Source organism: Stylophora pistillata, chromosome 11 (assembly GCF_964205215.1).
Source record: "Stylophora pistillata chromosome 11, jaStyPist1.2, whole genome shotgun sequence".
Classification (NCBI taxonomy): Eukaryota; Metazoa; Cnidaria; class Anthozoa; order Scleractinia; family Pocilloporidae; genus Stylophora; species Stylophora pistillata.
The window spans coordinates 14,540,801-14,566,192 of NC_142529.1; the positions used below are offsets into that span (position 1 = coordinate 14,540,801).

The 25,392-nt window shown below is 38.0% G+C and overlaps 3 protein-coding genes and 4 pseudogenes across 4 annotated transcripts in view; 4 read left to right on the plus strand and 3 right to left on the minus strand.

The window, feature by feature from the left end:
* The window catches only part of LOC148720191 (uncharacterized), a 5,929-nt pseudogene extending 3,600 nt beyond the window's left edge, over positions 1 to 2,329 (minus strand).
* The window catches only part of LOC111319115 (inactive tyrosine-protein kinase 7), a 344,836-nt gene that overhangs the window by 113,961 nt on the left and 205,483 nt on the right, over positions 1 to 25,392 (minus strand). The window lies entirely within an intron of this gene.
* LOC148720188 (matrilin-1-like) overlaps positions 1 to 25,392 on the plus strand; it is a 208,818-nt gene that overhangs the window by 43,814 nt on the left and 139,612 nt on the right. The window lies entirely within an intron of this gene.
* LOC148720192 (octopamine receptor beta-2R-like) lies at positions 5,241 to 6,615 on the plus strand (annotated as a pseudogene).
* LOC111346693 (uncharacterized) lies at positions 6,376 to 8,330 on the plus strand (annotated as a pseudogene).
* Positions 8,613 to 11,060, minus strand: LOC148720193 (uncharacterized; annotated as a pseudogene).
* Positions 17,223 to 22,647, plus strand: LOC148720194 (coadhesin-like). Its single transcript, XM_088739047.1, has 4 exons — positions 17,223 to 17,319; positions 17,435 to 17,608; positions 20,841 to 21,014; positions 22,190 to 22,647. The coding sequence occupies exons 1-4, from the start codon at positions 17,223 to 17,225 to the stop codon at positions 22,645 to 22,647; spliced, it is 903 nt and encodes a 300-aa protein (XP_088595173.1).

The following is a 25,392-nucleotide window of genomic DNA, read 5'->3' on the forward strand; positions in this document are numbered from 1 at the left end:
GAAATAAACAACTGAAGAATCAGATTTTACTAGATTTTAGTAGAGCTGTACAAACGTCTGTCAACTCGCGCAACGACATCGATGCGACAAATTATGCAGACACTTTCGACACTTCCGGTTTCGCTTGTAATTCTCGCTACCAGAACCATATGCCAGAAGACATAAACACATAACACATCAGACTCAACAAAAGATCTCGAGACCTTATTTTGTGGTTAGATTTTTTTAAGGTTAACATTTTTTTACTGCTAATGGTTAAAATTATTTCATTTTAACGCCTAACGGGTAAATTTTTGGCCGTTTTACGGCTTACGGTTAACCCCATTGAGACCCACTGACCATTTGCTTGAAAACAAAGTTTTTATCGTCATATAATAATGCTTTTTGCTTTGAACAAGAAATTAATGCTGAAAGAGAAGGAGATCTTATCTCGATTGTTTTATTTTCCTTTTCCTCGTTTAGGAGTGTAAAGCTACACATGGCCATCAAAAATTTATTTATAAAAAAAAGATGCAAACAAAGTTCTGTCTCAGTCGGCTTTCATATATGAAAGTTATATATCTATTGCATAATTCACTTCTTTTGCGTTTATTTCAATCATTCAACAACAAAACCAAGAAAAGAAGGACAGTTATCTTTATACGGCTCCACCTTGCACGACCTTGAGAGAATTTCTCATATCTAAGCTGTTAAAATAGCCTAAAAAACGATTCCATTTTGCGATTCTAAAGTAACAAAGCTGCTACTACAAGAAAGCGTGCGTTAAGGTTGTCCTTTGCGATGCCTTTATTTACCAAATCCCTCATTAAGCAGGCATTCCAGGCAAAACACAGCGCTGACATTTATTTTACTGCAAGGCAAGATGATTATGAAAAAAATGCATTCTGCCATAAACTGTTTGAGAAGCTCACAGCCTTAAGTCACATTTGTCTCTGGAAATTCATTCTCCTTTCTAAGTGATTACCTTGAAACAGATTATGTAATCATGGCAATGTAATGTACTTGATTATGTAATGGTTCTTAGAATAGGCATTTTAAAAAGATAAATTAGTGTTTGTCTCAAGAAGTTTGTAAATAGTTTTTGTCCATGGCCGGGTTGTTCAAAGCTGTGTTAAGATAACCCAGGGTTACTGTAAAATCTGATTTCAGATCTGAAAGCTTTAAAGAAAATTCAGTGGAATTCTTTTTGTCTACAACTTGGTAATTGGATGCTCTACAAAGTGTAAGGAATATTTTCCAAAAAGAGACTTTTGAACAAAGGATTAAAGAAACCCTGATTAGAATTTAACCTTGGGTTAGTGCTAATCGGCCTTTGAACAACTGGGCCATGGCCATTTACTGAGTCTCTAATTGGACTTTGAGCGAGAGATGTTTAACCTCATTCTCTTTTGATCTCTTATGCATCAATTGTACAACTTATGTATTTAGTTCGCTGCGTATGGGACAAAATAAAAAAAAATTAACCCAATTTTTATCAATGTGGAGCACACCACTGGAGAGGAAAGGAATTGCGGGGATGAAATTCGTTCCAATCAAATTTTCGGTGAATCGGAGTATAAATCGTGCCTCGTATTTCTTCAGGGAGAGACGTTTCAAAACAGCTACCTGTTAAAAAAAAATGGATCATTCGAAACCTTTCACCGTGGGTGTTTGCTTCGGAATAACAATGATGGAACAGAAAATTAACTCTAAAGCGTAAATTAAGGCATTTAACACTTCAATTTACGCTTTAAAGTTAATTATCTGTTCCATCATTTGTGTTCATAGTGCTACGTGGCACAACATTTATATGTACCCATACTTTGGAATAACGCCTACGACATGTCATAAGGTGAATCATCAAATAATATAGATAAAATTGAATCAAAATCAATTCTAACCGGAGAAGTGACAATCTTTTATAACCTATTTGGAGTAGTTCTGCACACTTTTCACAGCTCAGGTGGCCGGTGATGAAGAGGTGAAATTATAGCAAAATGGTCCCGTGGAATGGTTGTCAGTAATGTGTATTGAGGTTCCGCCCCTAATCCGGTTGGTGTCGTCCGGGTCTCCTCGCCTCATCTAGCTAATGCTCCTTTGCGTTTAATGAACTCGAAACGTTGGCTGCCGAACTGAAAAGGTGAGAATGTTCCCCGACGTTTCTCTACGTTTTGACAAAAAGTAACAAATGATAACGAAAAGAAGGCTGACCTATCTGACTTATTTTCTTTTTCATTTAAAGTTAAACACCTACACAAAACACGCATTTTCATTTTCATTTTCAATCATTTTCATTTTCATTCTCATCATTTTCAATTAGACTGTCACTAGGTATGTTAAACAAACCCATGCTTACACAGCAACAAAACTAGTAACAGTCTAGTTATATTGAAAATGATATCACCTTTGTTGGTTCGGTAATAACCAATTAAACATCATTTGATGATAGATCGACCTTTAAACAAGTAATGAATGTTTGATGAGAAGAATAATATAATTAATCTGGATAGCTTTACTTAAGCACCCCTCAGGAGGGTAAAGTTGCACATAATCATTGAAGTCATCAAAAATTGAGGACAGAAAATTCAAACAAATCTTGATCCACCACGCTTGTAGAGAACGCTGGATCTACCTTATTAGCATTTAAAAACAGAAAACAACATTGTGTAACTATTGCGGGCTTATTTTTCATTTATTTTTCATGCTTACACAGCAAAACTAAAAATTGAAGAGATGAAGCATATTTTCTTGCTTTGTCTCTCAGCATCAGCATTATATATGACAAACGTACAGACAGTGCTAATTTCTCACGTGAAAGCTGTTAATAGGGCAAACAAAATTCAATTTCTATTCCTAGAGTTACAAAGTACCAACGACAAAAACGTGTATTGCGAAGTTGTAAACTTAACAGCTTGTATGCTAAACGACTTCTGTTTTTTCACCACTCCGCTGTATTTTCAATGCAGAGTGGGCATGATACAAAATAATTTAATAACTGGCGAAATTACATAAAAACGTAAAACAGAAAAGAGTCAAGTTCTGTTGGTAGAGTTACAATATTATGTACACATTTCAATTGGTAAACTGTGGAGCCAGGAAGGGAACTTTCTTGCCTTTGGTCATCTGACGTTATCATGACTACAAACTGCAAATAACAAAAATTGGACTGACTAGATGTCTATGTCTCGCTTTTCCTCGGGCATCATTTGGATGAGTATGACTGTGCTTTTAGTTGCAAAAACCTAAATTTGGCAAACATTAATAATAATAATACGAGCTCTGAATAAATAAGCATTCGTCCACGTCGTGAACTTGGCGATTATTTGGACTTGGCCCACTTCTCCCGAAATCTCGAATCAGGTTTCCTCTGAATGCTGAGGATGTGACGTCGATCAATTGGGAGATATCAGTGTGGAGCTGTTGTGATATTATTGTCAATATCACAGTGATATAGTTTCCAAAGAGGGTGTTAATGATTGTGATGGATAAATAAACGATACTTCAAAATGAGAAATTTATTCTTAAATGGTTCAAGCGCTGGACCGTGAACCGACCATTGATCAAATTCCTGTGGCTTTCTTCCTTCTACCCGCTCTAGAAAAGGACATAATGTAGTGCTGTTATAAAATATGATCTTTTTTACGGGTTATATTCGTTTTCCTTTATATTTTTTGCGATTCCCTATGGTTACTCCATGGTCGCTAAAATAAGTACGTTATAGTGTCAGATCGATCTCATTTATTCTTGAGAGCGTGTCCACGAGAAAACCGGGCCGAGGGAGATACAGCTGAAATCACCGATTTGGCCCAAACTCGGTACAAATGCTAAATATCACAAGTTAAAAAATGTGGGAAAATAATAGTTCAAAATATTTAATTCCTCGGGAAATATAGGATCCCCCTGGGAAAACCGCCATTTCCGGCATTTTTTTCTTAATTATTTAACTGATTTTGCATTGCTGCTGTGACAAACCGAGAGCCATCTGCAAATTCAATCAACTGGGTTGTGTTCTATATTCATCAAACCTCAAGAACATTGATTTGCTTTAACTTTTTCATTTCATTTCTTTCCTTACCTCTCCCTTAAGTAAAGACTGCTTTTTCTGGTTTTAACAAAGTCAACAAATAAGGGTATTTTAAGGCCCAATATCTCCGATGACCAACTACTTCTGATCGTTACTCCTACTGAGCAGTGAAAGCCATCACTGGACTTCCAAAATCAGTAATAAAACTTTGGGGCAACTGATTTCATAACCCGTGCTGACGTGAAATTTACATCTAACTCCTACTTTTTGGTCTATATCCTCAAAATACCGTAAACCACACTTTGTGCTATTAACATGAAATAACTAGAAATTTACAGAAATTTCCCAGAGAGTATCGTTTAAACATGAACCAGAATCTTTGAATTGCGTAATTTGAGCCCTTTTTTCGAATTTTTTCACCGCCATATTTGGGTTATTCTCGAGGAAACACGGCAGTTGATGACGAACATCACGGGCGCTTGTGGTCGAACTCTCATAAAAAAAAAAAAATCTAGGAAGAAACTTGATAGTACATATATGTCTCTGTGGTGCCTCAGTTTCCCGTTTTGGTCTATGGCCGCATGTATCTACGGGTTTACTTATAGTTGATTCCCTGGGAGATATAGGGTCCCCCTGAGAAAACCGCCATTTCGGGAATTTTTTGCATAATTATTTAGCAGACTATGCATAGCTGCTGTGACAACCCGAAAAGCCATCTGCAAATTCAGTCACCTGGGTGGTGTTCTGCCTATTTTACACTGATGGCTTTGACGATTGAAGCGGAGAAATAGTTTCAGTCTTCAGTGATGGTCTTCTTATCTGTTTCGAGATTACTCCAATCTTCATGGACGTCATAGATTGTTTTTACTTTTGTAGTGAGGAAGCACCTTATTCATGCTCGCCAAAATGACTTTGAGTCCTCAATATTTTCTTGGATAAGGTTCCGCTTGTAATTGGCTTTAGTGGAGCGTACCTTGTTGTTGACTTCATTTCGTAGTTTACTGTAAGCACTCCAATCCATTTCTTCATTTGACCGTCTCACCTGCTATGAGAAGCCGTCTCTTTTTTTGCGTAATTTCACAGCGTTGACCATGGATAATTTACATCTCGAACCTTAATTCTTTTGGATCAAAGGTGACATAAAATAGGCGCGAGGCATTGTTCGCATCGCTTGTGATTGGCTTTCAATTGATTTGATTTGAAAAGAAAAGTATTGTATATAAAGGAATGTATCTCAAATTCAGAACTTGCATTCAGCATTACGAAACTGAAATACACCGTCATTAAGCTAGTTATTTTGTGTTTGTTTCCGGTGACACGAAATAACATTTCATCCATCCTCATTTAAACGCGTCGGTAAGGAGAAGCGAAGATGACCAGGTGTTTTTTTTTTTTTTATAACTTCCCGTCCATTAACCTAGCAACCTAAGATAATTCCTGAATATTAATTTTCTTAACCTCCTGGATTATAAACAGGTGAACCATCAAGGGATGACGAAGAAATGGAAACCTGGTTTTGGATTGTTGGTTGGTTTTTTTCCATTCTGGCGATAGCGGGCAATGGATTTATAATCTTCCTTTTTACCAGCAAACGAAATCTTCGAAGCAAGACCAACGCGTTTGTGGTTTCACTCGCTCTGGCAGACCTCTGCGTTGGGATTACAGTGGTTCCCACCGTGTTCATCTGCAACAGGGTGGCAGGTTGCAACTGAGAGGATAACATGATGTATATAGTGAGAAACTTTTTCGCGTTTGCGTCCGTGATGAACTTGTGCAGCTTTGTCCTGGATCGTTACATTGCTGTTGTTGAACCTTTAAAATACTTGAATTTTATGAAACGTCGCCGTATCATTTAAATGGTTTCCTTGTCTTGGTCAGTTCCGTTTGTTACTCGGACTTTTTATGCTTTTCCAAAATTCGTTTCAACCCCATCTCACCTCATGTTTCTTACTATCCTAACTCTGATTATCTTTGAGTTCCTTCCAACTGTCATATGTGTGTTTTGCTTTCTATCTATGTTACGAATTGCCTTTAAACATAATCGAGCCACTCGTCTGTTAGCGAGACAGTTACGTTTTAACCATACTTTTTTGTATAAAACGCAGGAAAAGTCAGCGGTTATAATGACAGGAGTTGTGATAGGAATATTTCTTCTGTGCTACAGTCTTTATATGCGCTGTTCTTTTGTGTACATATTCAGTAGTTTGCAAAAAACATGTAATGATGTTCACTACAAAATCCCTATTCTGGTGTTAAACTCTGCTGCCAACCCGTTAGCGTATTCCCTCTTTAAGAGAGACATAAAGAAGGAGATTAAACGACGGATTTGGTGTATGAAATGAAACCTAATGAAAAAAGTGATAAAAATTAAAATGAAGGTATATGTTTGCAGTTGCATTTACTACCACTTGAAACAGACCGAGTACCAGAAAAACTTGGCAAACATTAGTAGCAACATTATTATGCAGTGTACACGTATAGATGCTATAATAAATAAAAGAACATATGGCGCAAAGCTTAGCCTATGTCTTCTTAAGAAACGTAAGACCCCTTGCATTGACGTCACACTTTATTTGCATACCGTTAGTTACCAGGCACCTGGAGGACCACTTCGCGATTGTTTTCGTAGCTTTCTTGTAAAGTTTGATAGATACCGAAATATGTCGAAAAAGGATATTTACCCGGCTATGGAGAAAAAAAACGAGACTTACTGACTGTAACTGATAAAAAGGCATATTGGGTGCTTCCATCTGCAGTTAAGAAGGTTCATTACTCTAAGATAAGTGACATTGTGTTTAGCAATATGGAGGAGTGAATAAGAAAGTACGAACTGAATCGAAAGTTCCCATCTCATCTCACGATAAAATACTAGATTCTTTATCAAATGTAAAAGCATTCTGTGACTCAAAGCCAGCAGTCGTAGCACTTATGAAAGAATTTTCTGACGCTTATGTTCCATCTTCGATAAAGGAAGACCTGCCACCTGTTCTTTCCACATATTTTTACAAAGAATTAACTACTGCAGAATGTGATACAGTAATGTCTGAGTGCGAACAGAAACTGTTTATTTATGACATTAACGCCAAAGAACAAATAGCCGTTGAAGAGCGAACTCGGAAGCAAGCAAACTCCAGATTATGGTTTAGAATGAGAACTGGCAGAGTCACTGCAAGTAAATCCAAATCTGCATGTGTCACTAATCCTCTGGAACCATCACATAGCCTGATAATGAGCATATGTCACCCCGAGCTTGTGAAGTTTACCAGTGAGGCTACCAAGTGGGGCTGCAATCATGAGGCAGAAGCAAAAGAAGCCTACTTTCAAGTCCAAGACAACAGACACCAAGGGCTTAAGATGAGGAATCTGGCTTCTTCATTAGCACTGAGTATGGATTCCTGGGAGTATCACCAGATGGACTGGTTTCATGCAAATGTTGTGGCAATGGCGTTATTGAAATTAAGGTAAATAAGGTTGTAATTAGTAAGCAGGTCTGAGGTCAGTGACATAAACATAAGGAATGGATAATTTTCCATTATGCCTAAGTCTATACTTATGTCATAAGTCTTAGTCACTTGTTTGAGCCAAAAGAAACATTAAGATGGTGGCATTCTAGGCCTAAACTGTGGTCTTATGTTTATACAAGTAGTGTCGCACACCTAAAGCTGCATATTCATAATAAATAGTTTTTTAATAAATGACAGTAACTGATTGCTATGAACAATATTATGGTAATTATTGTAGTCAAGATTGCAAGAGCCTTTATTTTATTTAAGTGTCCATTTTGCCAAAAAGACAAAGATGCGACTGAATGTATGAAAAATAAGAATTTTTGTCTTGAAAGTACCCCAGATGACAAACATCAGCTGAATTGAAATCATCCATACTTTTACCTGGTAAACATGAATAATTTCCTTTTACAGTGAAATTTGATTGTCTTTTTGCTTGCATTAATGATTAAGTTATTGTTTTGGTATTTTCAATCTTTCAGTGCAAGAAGAAAATTTTTGATCATAAATGAAATGATGTAAATTAAAGCTATCCTTACCAGGCAAACTAAATTAATTCTGTCAAGCTTATGTCACTTTTTTTTTTTGCACAGGTACAACCTCAATTGTTTTGCACCGGTCGCAGCTACTGTGACTTCATAGTATGGACAGAAAAGAGTATCTATGTGGAAAGAATAATTGCTGATGAGAGATTTATGGAAGCAAATGTACTCAAAGTGAAGGAATTTGTCACCAGGTGCCTTATACCAGAAATACTTTCCAACTGGTACTCAAAGTCAATGGACAAATGCAAAGGAGGAAAGACTTTAAGAGCACATTAATGAAATGATAATAATAATAACTACTGATAAGTTTTCATGAACAGATACTGTTAAGAGAAATGAGTTATATATTACTGAAGGATTTTATTTAAAAATAATATTTATTACAATAACATGCATTTTTGACAACTTTGGCCGTTGCAAAAACTGACTGAATCTCGGTAAAATAGATTTCAAATAAAGTTATTCATGTTTTGTTATCCATCATGACTTGTACAAAACATGTAATCGTCAAGATGAAGGATAGCTTATCCTCCCTTTGTACAACCAAGCTTTTGATTGCAAATGATGTGCCCTCTCAGTGATCATTCAAAAGGTACCAAAAAATCGCAAAGGTTGGATCAGGGCACAGCTAACAGCAACAATCTTATCTAATGTGGTCTTGTCTCCGTCTTGGGCGACAGCAAAGTAAATTGGCAGTGTTTGCGAAAATAATTGTTCTCTTTCTGGCCAGTAAATCAAAGGGTTAAGTCTCAGGTATAGTACACCAAATCTATAGGCCAAATCAGACAAGTTCAGCCTAAGTCTTATTAGAGTTAGCATAAGTCTTTGAAAGGGACTCAAGGTACATTTGGCTGATTGTGACAGATATGGTTAAACAAAGTTGCAAATACAATACAGCAAGTTCCAGCTCGGTAGACAAGTGTAAAACAAGACTTTTTCGTTGTTGTCTCGAAACCCATTTTGATCTAGAGAGACTTCCTTTAGTTGTTCTCTAACCTTAGAGTTATCTTCTCTCAGAGACTTGATTTCAGCTTCTAAAGCCTGGATATCGCTTGAGTTTGTATCAGTCTGAGTTTCACAAAGATTTTATAGAAGTTTCACTTGTTTCTGTAGTTGATTCGTTGACACCAGTCGCGGTAACACAATCTGTGGCCTTCACAGGTTCTTCTTGTAGAAATTCAGTTAGATTCGGAAGCTCAAGTAGCGCTTGGGCGCCTTCTGATTTCTCCTTTATTAAATCCTAACGATCTTTCCTTTTTCCATCCACATTCTTGACGGAGTTATGGCCGAGGTTTAAACTAGGAGCCCAATCAGCATTTTCGGTATCGTACAGATCTGTCGGTTGCCCTGGTGGTGAACAAACTATAAGCTAGACGAACTGCAAGCTACTAAACAAACTAGAAGCTGCAGATAACAAAACTAAACAATCGCTATCGATTCAACACCACTATAAATGAAATACTTGTACTCTTAAGACCTATATTGGTTAGTTTGAAAATTGTTGCAGCATTTTATCTGATACGAAGTGATCACTACAAACACGAGCGTTCGAATACTTCTGGAGTCAGGTCTTCACGTTTGATCCTCTTTACCCACTCGCTTTGGCGTTGTTTTTGAAGCAATTTCAATTATCTCCGACATTACTTTTAACAGTAGGCATTCTAAAGAAACGCTTGTCTTTGTTACGATTTCAACGGCTAGAACAGCCAAATACGGCACAAAAGTTGACAATGATTGACGTCTCTGCGTATATTTCTTTCGATCTATCATGCTAGGTTGTCCTCCAGATGGAAATTGTCACGTGATCCTAAATCACTAGTGACGTCATGTGCAAGGGGTCTATACAGATAACTGTGTTTATGTCTAAAAACTAAAACGATATATTCCGTAAAAGCCTCTAAAACACTAAAGTTCGCACCGTTACTTGACGGTGGCCTTGAAGGTGTGCGCAATGTTAAGCGAGCTTAAGAGTGTCGCTTTCTGCATTTTTCGCAGGACTTCCTTGCTCCTAGCGCCCACAAGCTTCTTCATTGTTTCCTCGAGCTCCTTCGACCACCCCCGTTAGCACATCAATAACTACTGCTCCACGCAATATCCAGCATATTGCTTTTTAAGCTCCCATCGCAGTGGGGCATATTTTTCCGTCTTTACCTTCTTCTTCTTTCCGCGGTTATCTAGCCAGGGACAACTCATTTCCACCGCCAAGACTTGCTCTCTGTTGTGATCCACAAACCTCGCCTCCCGGTTAGCTCAAACTGTCTTATGCCACCGTTGTCTGGTCACCGCATCACATATACTTAAAGCTTAAAATAGAACGCGTGCAGCGCAGAGCAACCAGATGGATATTAAAGCTCAATTGGCAGAGCGCCGGACTGTTGTGCGGGAGGTCGTGAGTTCAAATCCGGCCGGACCAACACTCAGGGTCTTAAAATAACTGAGAAGAAAGTGCTGCCTTTGTAATAATATCTGCAAATGATTAGACTTTCTAGTCTTCTCGGATAGGGACGATAAATCGAGGTCCCGTCTCATAAGCCCGGGGACCCTTTGGGTACGGCTAATCAAAGAGCTGGATTAACCTCTATGTAACCGCTCTAAACCGATCAGATGTCTAGGAATATTAATTTGTGACGTGTACGATGGTCTTTTTGTTTATATAAATTTGCATATAACGTCACAGAATACGATTGTGATACAAATTTCGCGTCAAAAATAAACAAACAAAAACAGTTTTTAAGCACAGTGGGCACACATGGGGAGGCTAGTTATTAGTTTACAAAACTCATGGGGGAATGGAAAAAACATTTGACAAAAAGCATATCACATAGATCCATCCACTCTCAGCTGAGCATTTATCTCATATATGTCCTTGAAAATTTTAGGACAAACCAATATTGGCCTTGTCGTCACCGAGGCAGATGTGTCTGAGGTAGAAGAGGACTGTGCCTTATCATAAGGAAGGTAGTCATGTTTCATAGGACATTCATCCACCGAGGGTGGGCCAATCATATTTTGAACATTTCATCGACATCAACCGAGACAGATAGCGCAAGTAAATTCGATGAGTACCTGGTCTCCAATTGTTGAATTTTCCACCACAAGATGTTTAGGTGCTTTGCCTTTACCTTTGCCTTTGCCTTTCTTTTTCTTATTCGGGTGAAAACGTATACTCTACGATTTTCGTTGTTTCAAAATAAGAAGCCATAGAGTAAAGAAGGCATTTTGATAAATAACTCGTATCGCTATCTTGGCGGCTTTAAAAAAGCCAAAAAATTCCGTGAAGCTCACCTTAAAATTGCTTAAGAGGTCGGGAGCAAGATTGAAAACGCAATGCGTGTTATTTCCTTGGCGGTACCTTTGAATGCCTTAATTCTTTACAAAAGGCTGTGGACTGTTACAAAAAAACCTCATTCTTCATTCAGTTCGATTGCAGCGGAGCCTTACGGAAACCATTGCTAGAACAGTATCGTTTTTAATCGATAGTTCATCCCCAGGATTAGTGGGCGAGGTTTATTCGATACACACGGTGTATTGGAAATGTATACATGCCTCATTGACCAAGCACGACGTCAAGACGACTGGATATTAGCCGAGTTCCTTTTTTGTATCTTTATGGACCTCGACTTGTCTCAGTCCATAAAAAACGCAATAAAAGAACGAGGCTAATATCCAGCCTTATTACACGACTTCGGAAGTCAGAGGGCCAATAACTAAAATCAACCAATCAAAATGCTCTATTGCCGGTCAATATTCTCTCAGTATTAGACCGGGCACTGTCCCGAATGGTCCCGAATGGTCCCGAATGATACCGCACTTGTGTCCCTTTGAACTTCAGTCGTGTTTATTAACCAAGCTTGCTCAGGACCGCACTGGAAGAATATCGGCCCTCGGTCTTTTTTGTATGGACCTCGCTGCGCTCGGCCCATACTGTCAAGACCTCGGGCCGATATTCTCCCAGTACAGCCCTCGCGCTTGGTTAATAAGATATATATCTTGACCGAACAAGCTTGGTCAATAAAGGATTTCTTAAACAGCAAAAAGATTTCGCTTTAATCATAAGAGTCAATAATGGCGAGGATCGTTTATGTTTTTTTTTTGTTTGTTTGTTTTGACTGTCTACTGCCGATTTTTGCGACTTCATCGTTGATATTGTCCAAAATAAGTCATGGATCGCGAGCGGCCAATCTGAACGCAGGATTTGTCTCATATTACCCACGGACGCTGCCAGCTATATAATAAGGTTAGTTAACAAACTTCAAGTTATTTATCTTTTGTTGCCCTCCTTGATCTTCATCTAATGACTGTGGTCATGTGAATATCATATATTTGAACTGCAGATTATAGTGCAAGGCAGTTATAAAAATAAATCATTTTCATGCTTTAATTTAACTACTGCTTAAGCTGTGTTCATTACTGCGAAAGTCACTCTCATCTTTATTTAATAACTTAATTTTTGAGCGTCCGTCACAGAAAAAAGAACTTAGCGAATGGTTAATGATGAAGGCATTTACGAGATAATCCCTTGATGAACAAAGCTGTTTGGTCGAGACGAGACTTGAAGGTTTAGGCCAGTGCTCGTCTTCACAAAGGCTCCTAGCAAACCACTACGGAACTAAGCCTAACGTATCCTCTCCAGTTTAATTTTTGAGCAGACTGACTGACAAGAGCTAACATTTAGAAACATGAGTGGTTCGGATAGGGTGTTTGTCCGACGAAACTTTCCACTGATCACCGTTTTCGCACCATACATATCAATTCAAAGTTGTTATGTTCTTTCTCACCTTAAGAATATTGCATATTGGTGGGTGCTGTCCTGTTATTTTTTAAATTTCACCAAAGGTTGATTAGTTTTCTTTACGACCTTCTGAGTTAGTAAAAAGAACACCCTTTTGTTTCGTAAGCAACGAACTAGACGATTTCTTAGAAAATCACCGAGCCGATAACCATCCTAAAGGAATGAAATATGTGCATAAAAATGCCTCCTACCTTAAGACCGAGCCAACGGTAAGATGATACAAACCCAAAAGGTTTTCATTATCTGCGACTACTCAAACTCTGGAGAACAATGACAGTGAGTAGCGCGTTGAGGTACCTTTAAGTGTAACGCTGGGCCAGAATGCATCTCCAGTTTAGCACATAGATATTGATTACATGTTTAAATAAAAAACAATTATCAAACAATGCTGATTGAAAGTGAAGCCAATTAAACAATAAAGCCGTTATATCGAAACACGTTGCTTTCTTTAGAACAAGAAAACATTTTTCGCATACATTATCGATGAACGCAGACACAAATACCATGATGGCCAATTAGGACCAGTGCGCGTGCTACATTTTAACAACTAAACCAGCGTGCAAGGCAACAATTTATACTCTTCGAGTGTAGAACTTAGTGTGCATGTTGATATTTCAAATGATAACTTATTGATAAAAATGATATCATCAGTAGGTAAGTGTCTTTATCAAAAGATGGACATCACGATACCGTGTACACTTCGAGAATATTTTGCAAGGAGAGAGACTTAAATTTTTAAGTTGGACAACTGTGCTATTTGTTTACGTAACTTACTAAATGTATATTCCTTATAAACCTTTTTTGAAACAGACAATCAAGTTAGGATCATTATCAAAAAATTGAAAACATTTTCGTTCTTCAAAGGTCTATGGATATCGCGATTTTGGGTGACACATAAAGAAGCATTGTCCACATAGCAAAAACCTTGAAGACAAATCAAATAAAATACAATTTCAGAATAACGATTGCAACACGAAGTACACCCTCAGGATGGAACAGGAATGACGAAAACCCAACCAAATTAATTACCAAGACAGTGCTTTTAGATATAATGCCCTGAAAGACTAAAAACTAGACAACCAGACAACCACTGAAAACAAAACAGACAAAACGCAAAAACATAGTAAACAAAAATACGACAAAATGACGCCAGAAAACAAACAAAAAAAGTTAAATTAATCACATACCTTGCTAATTGTAAACAAATTGCATAGCAACCTCTGCTAATCTCAGTATCAACATCTTGAGGAAACATGTCCTTCTGGAGGATATTCACCACAACACTGTTTAGAGAAGGCAACAAAAAAAGAAAACAGCAACACTCACTATACTTGCAAAGTCATCCATCCGTTTATCATCGACAAATACGGGAATAGACGAGGAAGTCATTTGAAATCACTTTGTTTTAAAAGAGTACTGAGCTCCACAGTTAAGGTTGCGCTTAATAGAGCAGTTTTCAAAGGAGTGCTACAAAATCAAAACCAAAGTGATTCCAGCGACCAATCAGAACAAGGATTTACATTATCACTGGCCAATGAGAACTCAAAGTAAGAAGTGGCAAACTGCTTGAAACGCGGGAAAGCGTGTATGACCAAGTCGCGATTATTTTTATCTGATTGGTCAAAGAGAACGGTGCAAGTTTTTTGGACCAATCACAGAGCAAATTTATGTAAAACCAAAGTAATCGAAGATTTCTTTTGACGCTCAATTAAAAGTTGCTCTATAATGATTAAGTAATATCCCTTATCGCATTTGTGTCTGCAATGCAAAGGATCCGCGGAGTTACAGTTTCAGGACGAGGCTATCGGGTCAACGTTTCTCGAGAAACACCAGAAACACTCCATGTCTGGCCATATAACTCTGCAATTTGCGTTTTGTTCTGCCGTGGAAAAGGTTAAAATTCTTAGTGGTAATTGTCCTGGCATCGCGAAAGGAAGATTGAAAGTAAGTAAGTAAGGACTTTATTTATAGAGGGGGACACGTAGCAGCTGTAAAGCTGACAAACCTGTGGCCCTCTCACTAGATTATACAACATTACAAAAAACTGATAAATAAATAAATATATCAATAATTACATAATTCTATAATAGAAATAGCAGGATAGATAAAAAATATTGAGAAAGATAACATTAATTTATAAAAAATTAAAATTAGATAATGTATTATTGCTTAATATTGTTTCAAAGTTGTCCAGGTTTTTATATGAACTTATAAGATGCTTTTTCACAGCTGTTTTGAATAGTTTTACACTAGGCTTATTTTTGATATCATGGGGAAGGCTGTTCCATAACTTAACTGCGTCAACACTGAATGCCTTGCTACCATCGTTATTTCTTAGGCATTTGGGACACACTAAATTTAAATTGCCATGTCTAGTATATCTATTGTGTACAGAACTGTTCGTCTTAAGCAAGTTTCTGATGTAAATCGGAACATCGCCTTTAAGGCTCTTTTAAAATCATTGTACATTTATTTAATTTGATTTCATCAAAAAAAAGGCAACCAGCCTAGTTTACTAAAGTTTACAACACTTCTAGAATAAGAGTCCACTCCAAGAATTACTCGGGCAGCCCTTTTCTGTAACCTTAGGAGGAGTTCTTTAGCGTCACAGATATTCCAAACCATGCTCCCGTACATAAGGAGGGGTTTAATCAAGGCGTTATAGTATAAGAGTCTCCTTTATTGGGAGGTATCTCTTTATCTTTTTCAATAAACCAATACGCTGAGAAAGCTTGGCCTTTAGGCTACAAATGTGGTCACTAAATGTAAGATCTTGATCGAGTGTTGCACCAAGCAATTTATAAAAAGTTACTTGTTCTATTTCGGCCCCATCAAGGGTCACTGACAGGTGATTGCCATCAGCTAATGATGAATGTAGCCTCTTTCCGGTGATAAGTAATGCTTTGGTTTTAACGGCGTTTAGGAACATCCCATTTTCGCTAGACCATTTACTTAATTTATCCATGTATTCTTGAAGACGTCGTTCCAATTCCAAAGGTGCGTTATCGTTATTAGCGCTGGCTTTAAATGTGGTGTCATCCGCGTAAGCATGAATAGTTGAGTCCGATCTAACAGCTTCGGGAAGATCGTTGACGAAAATTAAAAACAGTACAGTACAGAATGGCTGTCATTTCGGAAAGGAACGGCAAAATTTTGTCGCGTTTGTTCATGACTACGGTTGTTGTTCCTTTGTCGGCCTATTTGAGGTTTAACTCAGAGTCACGTTTCAAGGCCCTCGGCGCCTTGCGTTCGGCCGGAAGCAAATTGTTTTGGCTTTGTAATTTCTATTTCTGAAAGGTCACTTTTAACCTTCTAAATGGCTTTCAAGGGCTACTAATTTTTGTATTGGTGGTATCCATGTAGATTTGGCATGGCAGGGATGGGGTTTTTGTCCTCCCCTCGGAATGTGTAAATCAGACGCATTCTCCTTGCGAACTGATCAAAGTGACACAATAGTTGTTGTCTGATCTGTTTTTGTTTTGTAGCGGGGGTTGGAATTATTTTAAGCCCTTTTGCAAGTAAATTAATCTGGTCGTTTGTAAGTTCTTTATTTGAGAGGTTTTTTATGTGCGTTTTTATCACCTCTAGTTTGATAGTTGAACGTATTTGGCAAGACCGCTGATTCGATCTAATCTTGTGGATCTCGTCAGTTGCCGATTAACTGAATAGACTGTTGCGCCCGTACGCAATACAATGTCTAACCATGACGAGAACACGCTGTATCCTTAAGAAAATGAATAAAAATGCCTCCAAACGTAGCCGTTTGCTTCGATTTTACTTGAAAGTTTTACCTGTGTGACCCGATAGCCTCACCCTCACAGACGCCCCGTTACCGTCAGTAGCACTGTACCAGGTGCTTGAACCGGGAACAGTGCCAAACTGCCGAGGGTCGACCTTAGCGAGTACAGCTGGTTTAACATAACGATCAACCACAAAGTCCTCAGCCAACTTGGAAAGGACAGGTGTAAGTGAAATTGGTCTCAGGTGTTTGTTAACGTCATAAACAAGGGTCTGCTTAGGAATAGGGACGACGTTGGCGAGCTTCCAGGACAGGGGAACACGAGCTTCCAAGTATGAGCTATTAAGAATATCAGCAACCACAGGGGCCAATAGGTCCGCGTTCTCTTTCAAAAGTCAGGCGGGCACGCCGTCAGGCCCAGAAGCTTTGGCAGGATTAAGAGCGATGAGCTTCTTCAAGACACTGAACTCAGTAATAATAACAACAAAACTAATTCAAGTATTGGAGAGCAAGGAGAAAAGCCACAACAACTCCAGTGGATTATTCTGATTAGCGTTATTTCACATTTTCCCCTGATAAGGGTGTGAGCATAATTGCCATTGGAGTTGGTAAGGACTTATCCCAAAGAAAAGAACAAATGAAAAAGATAGCTGGCGAGAAAGGAAACGTTCTTCTGTACGGCAGTTTCGACGCACTCATCAACAACCTGAACCAGATCCTGGAGGCTACGTGCCGTAAACTCATGTTTTCCTTTAAATGCGTCTCCCTGCTAATATTTTACTTGATCCTTATTTGAATAGTGCTCATTCTAAGTTGATAAAGATTGATCTTTCTTATCCTCCCATAAAGCTGTTGACGGAGGATACACTGATTGGTCTGAGTCGAAGTGCAGCGTGACGTGTGGAGGAGGAGTGAAGACGCTGACAAGAACCTGCACCTGTCCCCCACCATCTAACGATGGAAAAGACTGCAGTTTGCTTGGGCCAGCTAAAAAGACAGTTCCATGTAACGGACAAAAATGCTGTAGGTTTTCTTTTTTATGGAGTAATTTTCTGTTGTTCCTTATTTTTTAATGAAAGATTTAGTTATGGCTCAGGCTGAAGGTAGGATTCATGTGCTAGAAATGAGCTTAAGTGGAACTTTTCTAATAAAATATCAATTGTATTTCATGATTAGTAAAAGTAATAGGACTTGGTGGAGTACAATTCAGGAAGAACTGAGACGAGTCGTTTCAAATTGGCAGAGTGCGAAGCTGATTTGAAATCGTGAGCACGAATACTCCTTCAATCAAGAACATTAAAATATCCCCAACTGCGATTCGAACATTAGCTGTTCTATTGTTATAGCACAGTGTAATCGGACAGTTGGCTGTAATCGGACACCTTTGATCAGACAGTTAAAGGGGGATTGGTTTTACTTCAATTTCATGTTTCCTCACAACTCAGATCTCACTGTTGTCATTTATCACTGACATATATCCTCAAGACATTTCTCCTTCTTGTTTACACAGCTTCTCCATGCACGGTCAGACTGGACATTGCAATCGTTCTCGACAAATCCTTGAGTGTAAAGATACCCAATCTCAATAAGGCTATCAGTTTCATAGGTGACCTGATTAAAAACTTCCACCCTGCGCCTGATGGTGATCACTTCGGCTTTATAACGTTTCACGAGAAGGCCGAAATGGTGTTTAGATTTGCAGACTCAAAATATCATGACAAGAACGAACTATTGGAGAAAATAGACAACGAACCTCGTCGACTGAAACTTTACACCCGTACTGATCTAGCCCTGAAAATGGCGAGGGATCAGCTATTTACCAAGGCTGGAGGAGACAGACCAGACAAACCAAATGTCATGATTGTATTCACAGATGGAAGACCAACAAAACCTAAAGGCGACAGAAATTTTAACTTCAAGGAATTTGCCAGTGAAATAGCGAAAGATTTCGAAGTGAGTTTTTTGTTGTTGTTTGTTGTTTTGTATTTTAATTTGTTTTTCCACAGAATGTACAATAAGCTCTCATCATATAGGGAGAGAAATATTTATCATAAAACCAAAGTGAAATTGGATTGGCGTGAAAAACTTTTAATTAAACGCGAAGATACCTTGTTAGCTATGGAAGTTTGTATCCCAATAAGAAATATTGAAAGCCATCATGAAAGTGAATTTTAAGTCGACGCAGCAAGGCAAAATAGTGTGCTCTTTTCTGCACAGTTGATCCAAACTGCTGTGTGGCAGAGGTGCTGATAGCACTGAACCTACTTTTCGAGTCTTTCCTATCAGTTATCATTACTGAATATTTTTCATTGTGTTTTGATGTTTTGAAGACATATTAAATGCGCTTTTGTACTGTTTTGCTTATAACTTTCCTGCGTTTTTATGTCATAGCTGTGAAAATCTATTCACTAAAAGGTGTATCACTGAGCTCAAAAAAATATCTCCAATACCTCAGCTTCATATGCGAAATCAATAAGTATCAATCTTTACCGGAGACAAACACTCGAATAACAACTCTTGCTTCATTCTTTCAAAGTCTAACTTAGCCAATGCAAGTGACATTTCTGCTGAGAAAATGTCCTATCAAATTTGAAAACATTAAGGCATTTGTTAGACAAAGAATTATTAGCAGACAACGGTCTCTCTATAAAAGAAATTGCATCAACTTAGGGTGGCCGAACACAGTTTTCGCAGCGCGCGCACAAGGATTGCGAAAAACAAACATGCCGTCAATAGAGTGGTCATTTTATTTACTCAACACGTATCTGCACTATCTGTACTATTATTCTCTATAGTTAGCGCAGTGTATTGAGGGCTTTAATCTTTTACTTCAAAGACTTGTCAGAAAAGTTATCGGTGCAAAGAACACAGCAATTTTCAGCTCTTTCGTCGTTACCGAAAGAACCAAGTTAAATGCAGTGCATGCGTAGTAAATAAAAAATTTCAACTGAATGGAAAGTTGCTCTCTCGGAAATATGCCTCTTTCTTGAGAACCACTCATTAGAATTTCACGAAATTTGGCACGAAAATAGTTTAGGAAAGAAGTAACTGGTGTATTGAAAAAAAAATAGATTTTTAACAAAGGAAATTCTAGATAATTGAGTGAACCTTCAACAAGGGATAATTAAAGATCTCTCTATTTAATTGTTAGCAAAATGGTGTTAACTTGTGAGTATCGTTACAAGCTCGTTGCACGCAAATTATAAAGAAAATCTAATGACTGGATATTTTACAAATAAAAAAAACCGACTTTTAAGTGAGTGGTGTTTTAATAAAATGCAAGGAGGTTTCGGCGTACATGTTCCATAAACCATAAAGTAAGCAAAGAAGTGGAATTGGACTTTTAGTTTCTTGTTTCCTTGTATCTCTGAAATGTAATTCACTAAATGCAACTCACTACAGGCGTATTTTGGGTTAAAACTTACAAAAAGGCCACACGTTTAAGCAGTTTGACTCTGCCACCCCTCAAAAAGGGGATTGGCAACATTTGCTATTTAGCCCTTTTCATTTGTTTTTGAATCTATCCCCATCGCGATATTTTGAAAATTCGTGGCTTCAGTTAACTGGTATTCATGTTGGTGTTGCCTCCCTTAAGTTCAATTTTCTTATTGATAACGTCTGTCCTTCACAGTACTACACTATCATTCAAAGATGCTGTCACGGATTATGATTGTTGTTTTATTGGACAAATACAATAATAATAATACACGAATTTATATAGCGCCATTTCCATGAGCTCAATGGCACTTTACAATAATCGTAATTCTAAAAATAAAAAACATTCAAGTTCTCAAAGAAAGTATATAACAGTCGAAGAAGTTAATTTTCCAAAATAAGATACAATCGACTTGCTAAGATTAACTAAGGAAAATATATACAATAAAAAGAAAAAAGGATGGTCAACTAACTAATAAAAGCCTAAAAAAGTAGTGTTTTAATCTTATTTTTAAAAACATCAAGGTTCTGGATTAATCTTATGTCATCGGTTAGGGAGTTCTAGAGCTTGGACGTAGCAACTTGAAAAGGTATGTCACCGGAAAACTTGAGATTAAACTTTGGTGTTGCAAGGAGATTTTTTGAAGAAGATCCTAATTGCCTCGTGAAGGAGATCTGCTATGCATTTTGGCGTCATGCCATGTAGTGCTTTGTATGTAAGAAGTAGTGCTTTGTACGTAATTCGTTGTCTGACTGGTAACCAGTGTAGTCTGCGAAGAACTGCTTGGAACGCTTATTCAGCGTTATTTTCTCTCTCCAGCGATTGATGGTGGCTTCTCTGAATGGTCTGAGTTAAAGTGCAGTGTGACAGGCGGAGGAGGAGTAAAGACGTTTACAAGAACCTGCACCAATCCCCCGCCGTCTAACGATGGAAAAGACTGCAGTGAACTGGGGCCAGTGAAAAAGACAGTTTCATGCAATGAACAAGAATGCCGTGGGTGCTTCTATAAAATCTCACAACATACTTGTTATTATTCAAAATCAATAGTAACGAGAAAACCAGGCAGTTTCATGCTTTTCATTTATTTCACACGTGCTGAGACTTACAATGAAAAAAACCTGCGTTAAATTCGCCAATCAGAAGCCGACTGTGAAAATACATCGTTCGTCTAATCAGATACACGAACGATAGTAAATCACAGTGCAGGGCAACAAGCGTGGGGCTTTCTGTAAAGAGAAAATGGAAGAGGAAGAGCCAAGATTTGCTTTCCTTGAAAGAGAAATAAATGACTGCATATATGAGCAATAAAACAAAAAACACGAGAGCAAAGATGGACAGAGACGTATGCCTGGTTAAAACCTTTCTTCAGAGGAAGGTAGAATTCAGGAACGATTAAGAAATACTTCGTGCTCAACTTAATGAATTGCTGATTGAGTTCGTACACACTGTCTGTCAGAACCAAAGATGGAAATGCCTGTGAGAACTAATTTGTACTTAACGATGAAGAACTACCGTATTTCTATTTACATCAATTTTTTCGCATTGGTTATTTTAAAAACCGAGGTTGTTCCAATTTCCTTTGCAAGTTTTTATAAGTCATAATTGTAAGCATCTGCAAATTTGCGATGTAATTTAAAAATTGAATTTTAGAAATATTTATTATCTTTTATAAGTAGTTTCTTAGAAATCGACTTTGAAAAGCTAGCGCTAAGAAGTCACGACGTTTCGACCTCTCTGAGGTCATTTCCAAATCAGCATAAATATGTTGAAGCAAGTTGAAGACGATAAAATGTGGCGAACACTAAAATATGCGAAAAAGTGTAAACAATATACAGTGGAAAGAAGAACTTCAATGGCTTCCAATCTTTGAAATGTGTCGGTCAGTGAGAACAATTCTCAGTTTGTATGAAATAAAAACATCATACTATGGAAAGTACGCACGAACGATTTTCATTCACTCATGCGATGCATCAAAAATCTCAGTTGCTCGCTGCACTCACTCGTTCTTTTTTTTTTTTTTGATGCATTGCATCTCTTAAATAAAAAGTCGTTCGTGCGTACTTTCCATGGAATGATCTCTATGTGAAAGACCTTATTGATGTTACTTGTTTCAACAACAAAATCTCTAGTAACTTTCTTCAAGATTTTTCACTCTTTCATTTCAACAGCTCCTCCATGCACAGCTGGACTGGACATCGCAATCGTTCTCGACAAATCTAAGAGTGTGAGGATACCTAATCTCGATAAGTCTATCAGCTTCATAGGTGACCTGGTGAAAAACTTCCACCCTGCGCCAGATGGAGATCACTTCGGCCTTATCACGTTTCACGAGAAGGCCAAAATGGTGTTTAAATTTGCCGACTCACAATATCATGACAAGAACGAACTATTGCAGAAAATAGCCAAAGAACCTCGTCAGCTGGAACAACAAACCCGTACTGATCTGGCTTTGAAGATGGCACGGGATCAACTGTTTACCGAGGAAGGAGGAGATAGACCAGACAAACCAAATGTCATGATTGTACTCACAGATGGAAAACCAACAAAACCTAGAGACAACAGAAAATTTAACTTCAAAACATTTGCCAATGAAATAGCGAAAGATTTCGAAGTGAGTGTTTTGTAATAGTTGTTTTGTTGAATTTTAAGCAGTACTAATGCAACAGATATAAGGAAATGAGTGATAACTTCTCAGTTATGTTGAAATGTATGTACAGGTGTGTGCGTGTGTGTGTGCGTGTGTGCGTGTGTGTGTGTGTGTGTGTGTGTGTGTGTGTGTGTGTGTGTGTGTGTGAATGTGTGTATGCATTTGCGATATTTCACGGGCTGGTTTGATTGTACAATCCATGGTAACATGATATTTAACAACTATCCATTGAAATGAAGGTGATAAGTGGTGGATATTTACCTCCCAGCTTCGCGGCTCGATGAATATCTACCTCTATTTTGTGGCTATGTACATTTTGAGTAGTTGTAACCACTTTTGGCCGAGGCACAGGTGGCTAATTCCCGCTAAACTTTAACTACGCTTGTTCACTAACAATGAAAACAAGTAGAGGTAATTTATTTTGGAATAGCAGTAAGCTTCAGTTCAATTATGAATTTTTATGTTTTTATATTTACCAACTTATCAAGACTACATCATACACATAAAACGAGGAAAGTAATGAAAATAATGATGAGAAATAAAAAGAAAACCATGATTAGTTACAAACAGGCTTTTAAAATCTATTGAGGATTGTGCGTCCCCTTAAATGCTTTCCAATTATTTTTCATTTTCATAAGTTTTAACGTCATAAAGCAAAGATATAAATTGGCACAGGAGAACATGAGCTCATGTTCCAATGATGAAAGACATTTTGTGGCATTGAAGCGCCTGACACGATTTTTTTTTTTTTGCGTTTTCTGGTCGATAGCTGTATCTTAAGTTTAAAATAATCGATCTTAACGCCTAGCAAGTTCTCTTTGACCATTTTTTTGCGCATTGAAAGAACGCGATCTGGCCAAAAATTGTCCACACTTGGCAGTGGCCAAAATGATCATGTTGCATAGCAGCGAGATAGAAAACTGCGAAGACATGTAGGCAACTATGGTGGAGAAAGTTGAAATATAGGAGAGGGGTCGAACGTATTGAGTGGCCGGAGCGGCAAATGGTGTTAGCTACAAGAATAATACACATACACCGGGTATTTCTGGACTCTACGTTCCAAAATGAACGCGTTTTGATCGTCGACATCAAGGAGATTTTACTCTTCAAAGTCGTCGGCCTTAAGCCCCGCTCCGGCATCGAAGACGGCTGCTATGAACACATACTACTGGTCAAAGCAGAGGAAATTCGCCAATGAGTTCAGCTACAGCAAAGGATGCTGATTAATGGGACTGTTCCCACACCAGACACGATTGTTCGGCATTCTTTTTGGCTAAAATTTCGCAAGCGAAGAATGGTGAACTTCTTATTGTTGTCTATTTCACGCCCTTGAGATGTACTCACACTCCTTGTCTTTCCTTGTGACAACATTTATCGTATGAAAATCCCACGAATTGTAGTTTCCATAGTATTTTAACTGACTTTGTAATTAAGGTGAAGCCCTTTCCTCAGCTGACCGATATCCTAGCTATCGCTTGAACAACCTAGGTTTCCGAAAATCCACCTCACGAGCAATCAGTTCCAATTCCAATAAAATCACTGCAACGAGGAAAAATGTGAAACAAAAATTTTGATGTTTTAGATGGTAGCCGGAATTCAAGTGCTGTGTAAAAATCGATGATGATGATGATGATGATGATGATGATAAACTTTATTCAGGTGTCAATGTATTTAGCTGACGCTAATTGGGGACATAATGATAAGAAATTCGCTATAGATTATATAACGTAAGAGGTACAAATTACGCACGCGGAGCAATTGTTACCATTTATCAGTTCGGTAAGATCCTTACGCCTACTATGCAACTTAAACCTAGAAAGGCAGTTAATTTCAGATGCATGTGCAATTTTCATTTACAACGCTGATATCAGCGAAATGGGTAATCTGACAATGCTGCACTGAGACTAAAGAAGTTTTCCTTTATTAATATCCCTATTTGAGACAAAATTGAATTAGACGACTGTAAAGTCACTCGTTTTCCGTTTGACCATTTCAGCAACGACGATAGCCTCTGCGTTTGCAATCTTGGACGAAAGGAGCAACTTGCAGTAAAACTGCCAGAGGAACTCTCGGCGAAAAATCATCGTGCCTTGTGATACAGCAGATTCTTTGGATGCCGCCGTCAAAAGTTATCTTTCGGTTGCTGATGGAGTTATTCTGCAGGAACGAAACTCTAGAGCACTGACAGAGGGGAACCTTCGCTGAAACGAACACAGCTACCCCTTTTTGATACAGATTTTGCAACAGAAAACAAAACACAGACGCAACGAACTAAACATTCAGTAATAGGAATTTTTTTTTCTGATCTTAACCTGAACATTGCAGGCGAGAAACCGTCTTTGTCAGTCTTCGTCGAAATCTTCGTTTAATGTGCGCGGTCCTCCTTCGTGGGGCTGAACCGTTATTATATATCAAATATTTGTAAGAAGATAAATGTAATGCTAAAATTTCGTAAACTTATCTCTAAAGATACTCTACTAAGATTGTATAAGGCTTTTATTATGCCACATTTTAACTATTGTTCGTCTGTATGGCACTTCTGTGGTGCGCGTAGTACTGAGAAGATAGATACTTTAAACAAGCGAATTCTTAGAGTTATCTTGCAGGATTATAATTCTCCCTATGACTCTCTACTTAGCAAAGTTAACTCCAAATCTCTGTATAAAAGACGCCTTCAGACTTTCTTAATTATATTGTACAAGAGCTTGTTTTTAACTGCTATCC

What these genes read in the sequence shown, in the direction of transcription:
- LOC148720194 (XM_088739047.1), top strand. Translation starts at nt 17,223, where the DNA reads ATGAAAAAGATAGCTGGCGAGAAAGGAAACGTTCTTCTGTACGGCAGT. An exon ending in ATGTAACGGACAAAAATGCT is followed by an intron (nt 17,609 to 20,840) that starts GTAGGTTTTCTT and finishes TTCTCTCTCCAG; the next exon opens with CGATTGATGGTGGCTTCTCT. An exon ending in ATGCAATGAACAAGAATGCC is followed by an intron (nt 21,015 to 22,189) that starts GTGGGTGCTTCT and finishes TCATTTCAACAG; the next exon opens with CTCCTCCATGCACAGCTGGA.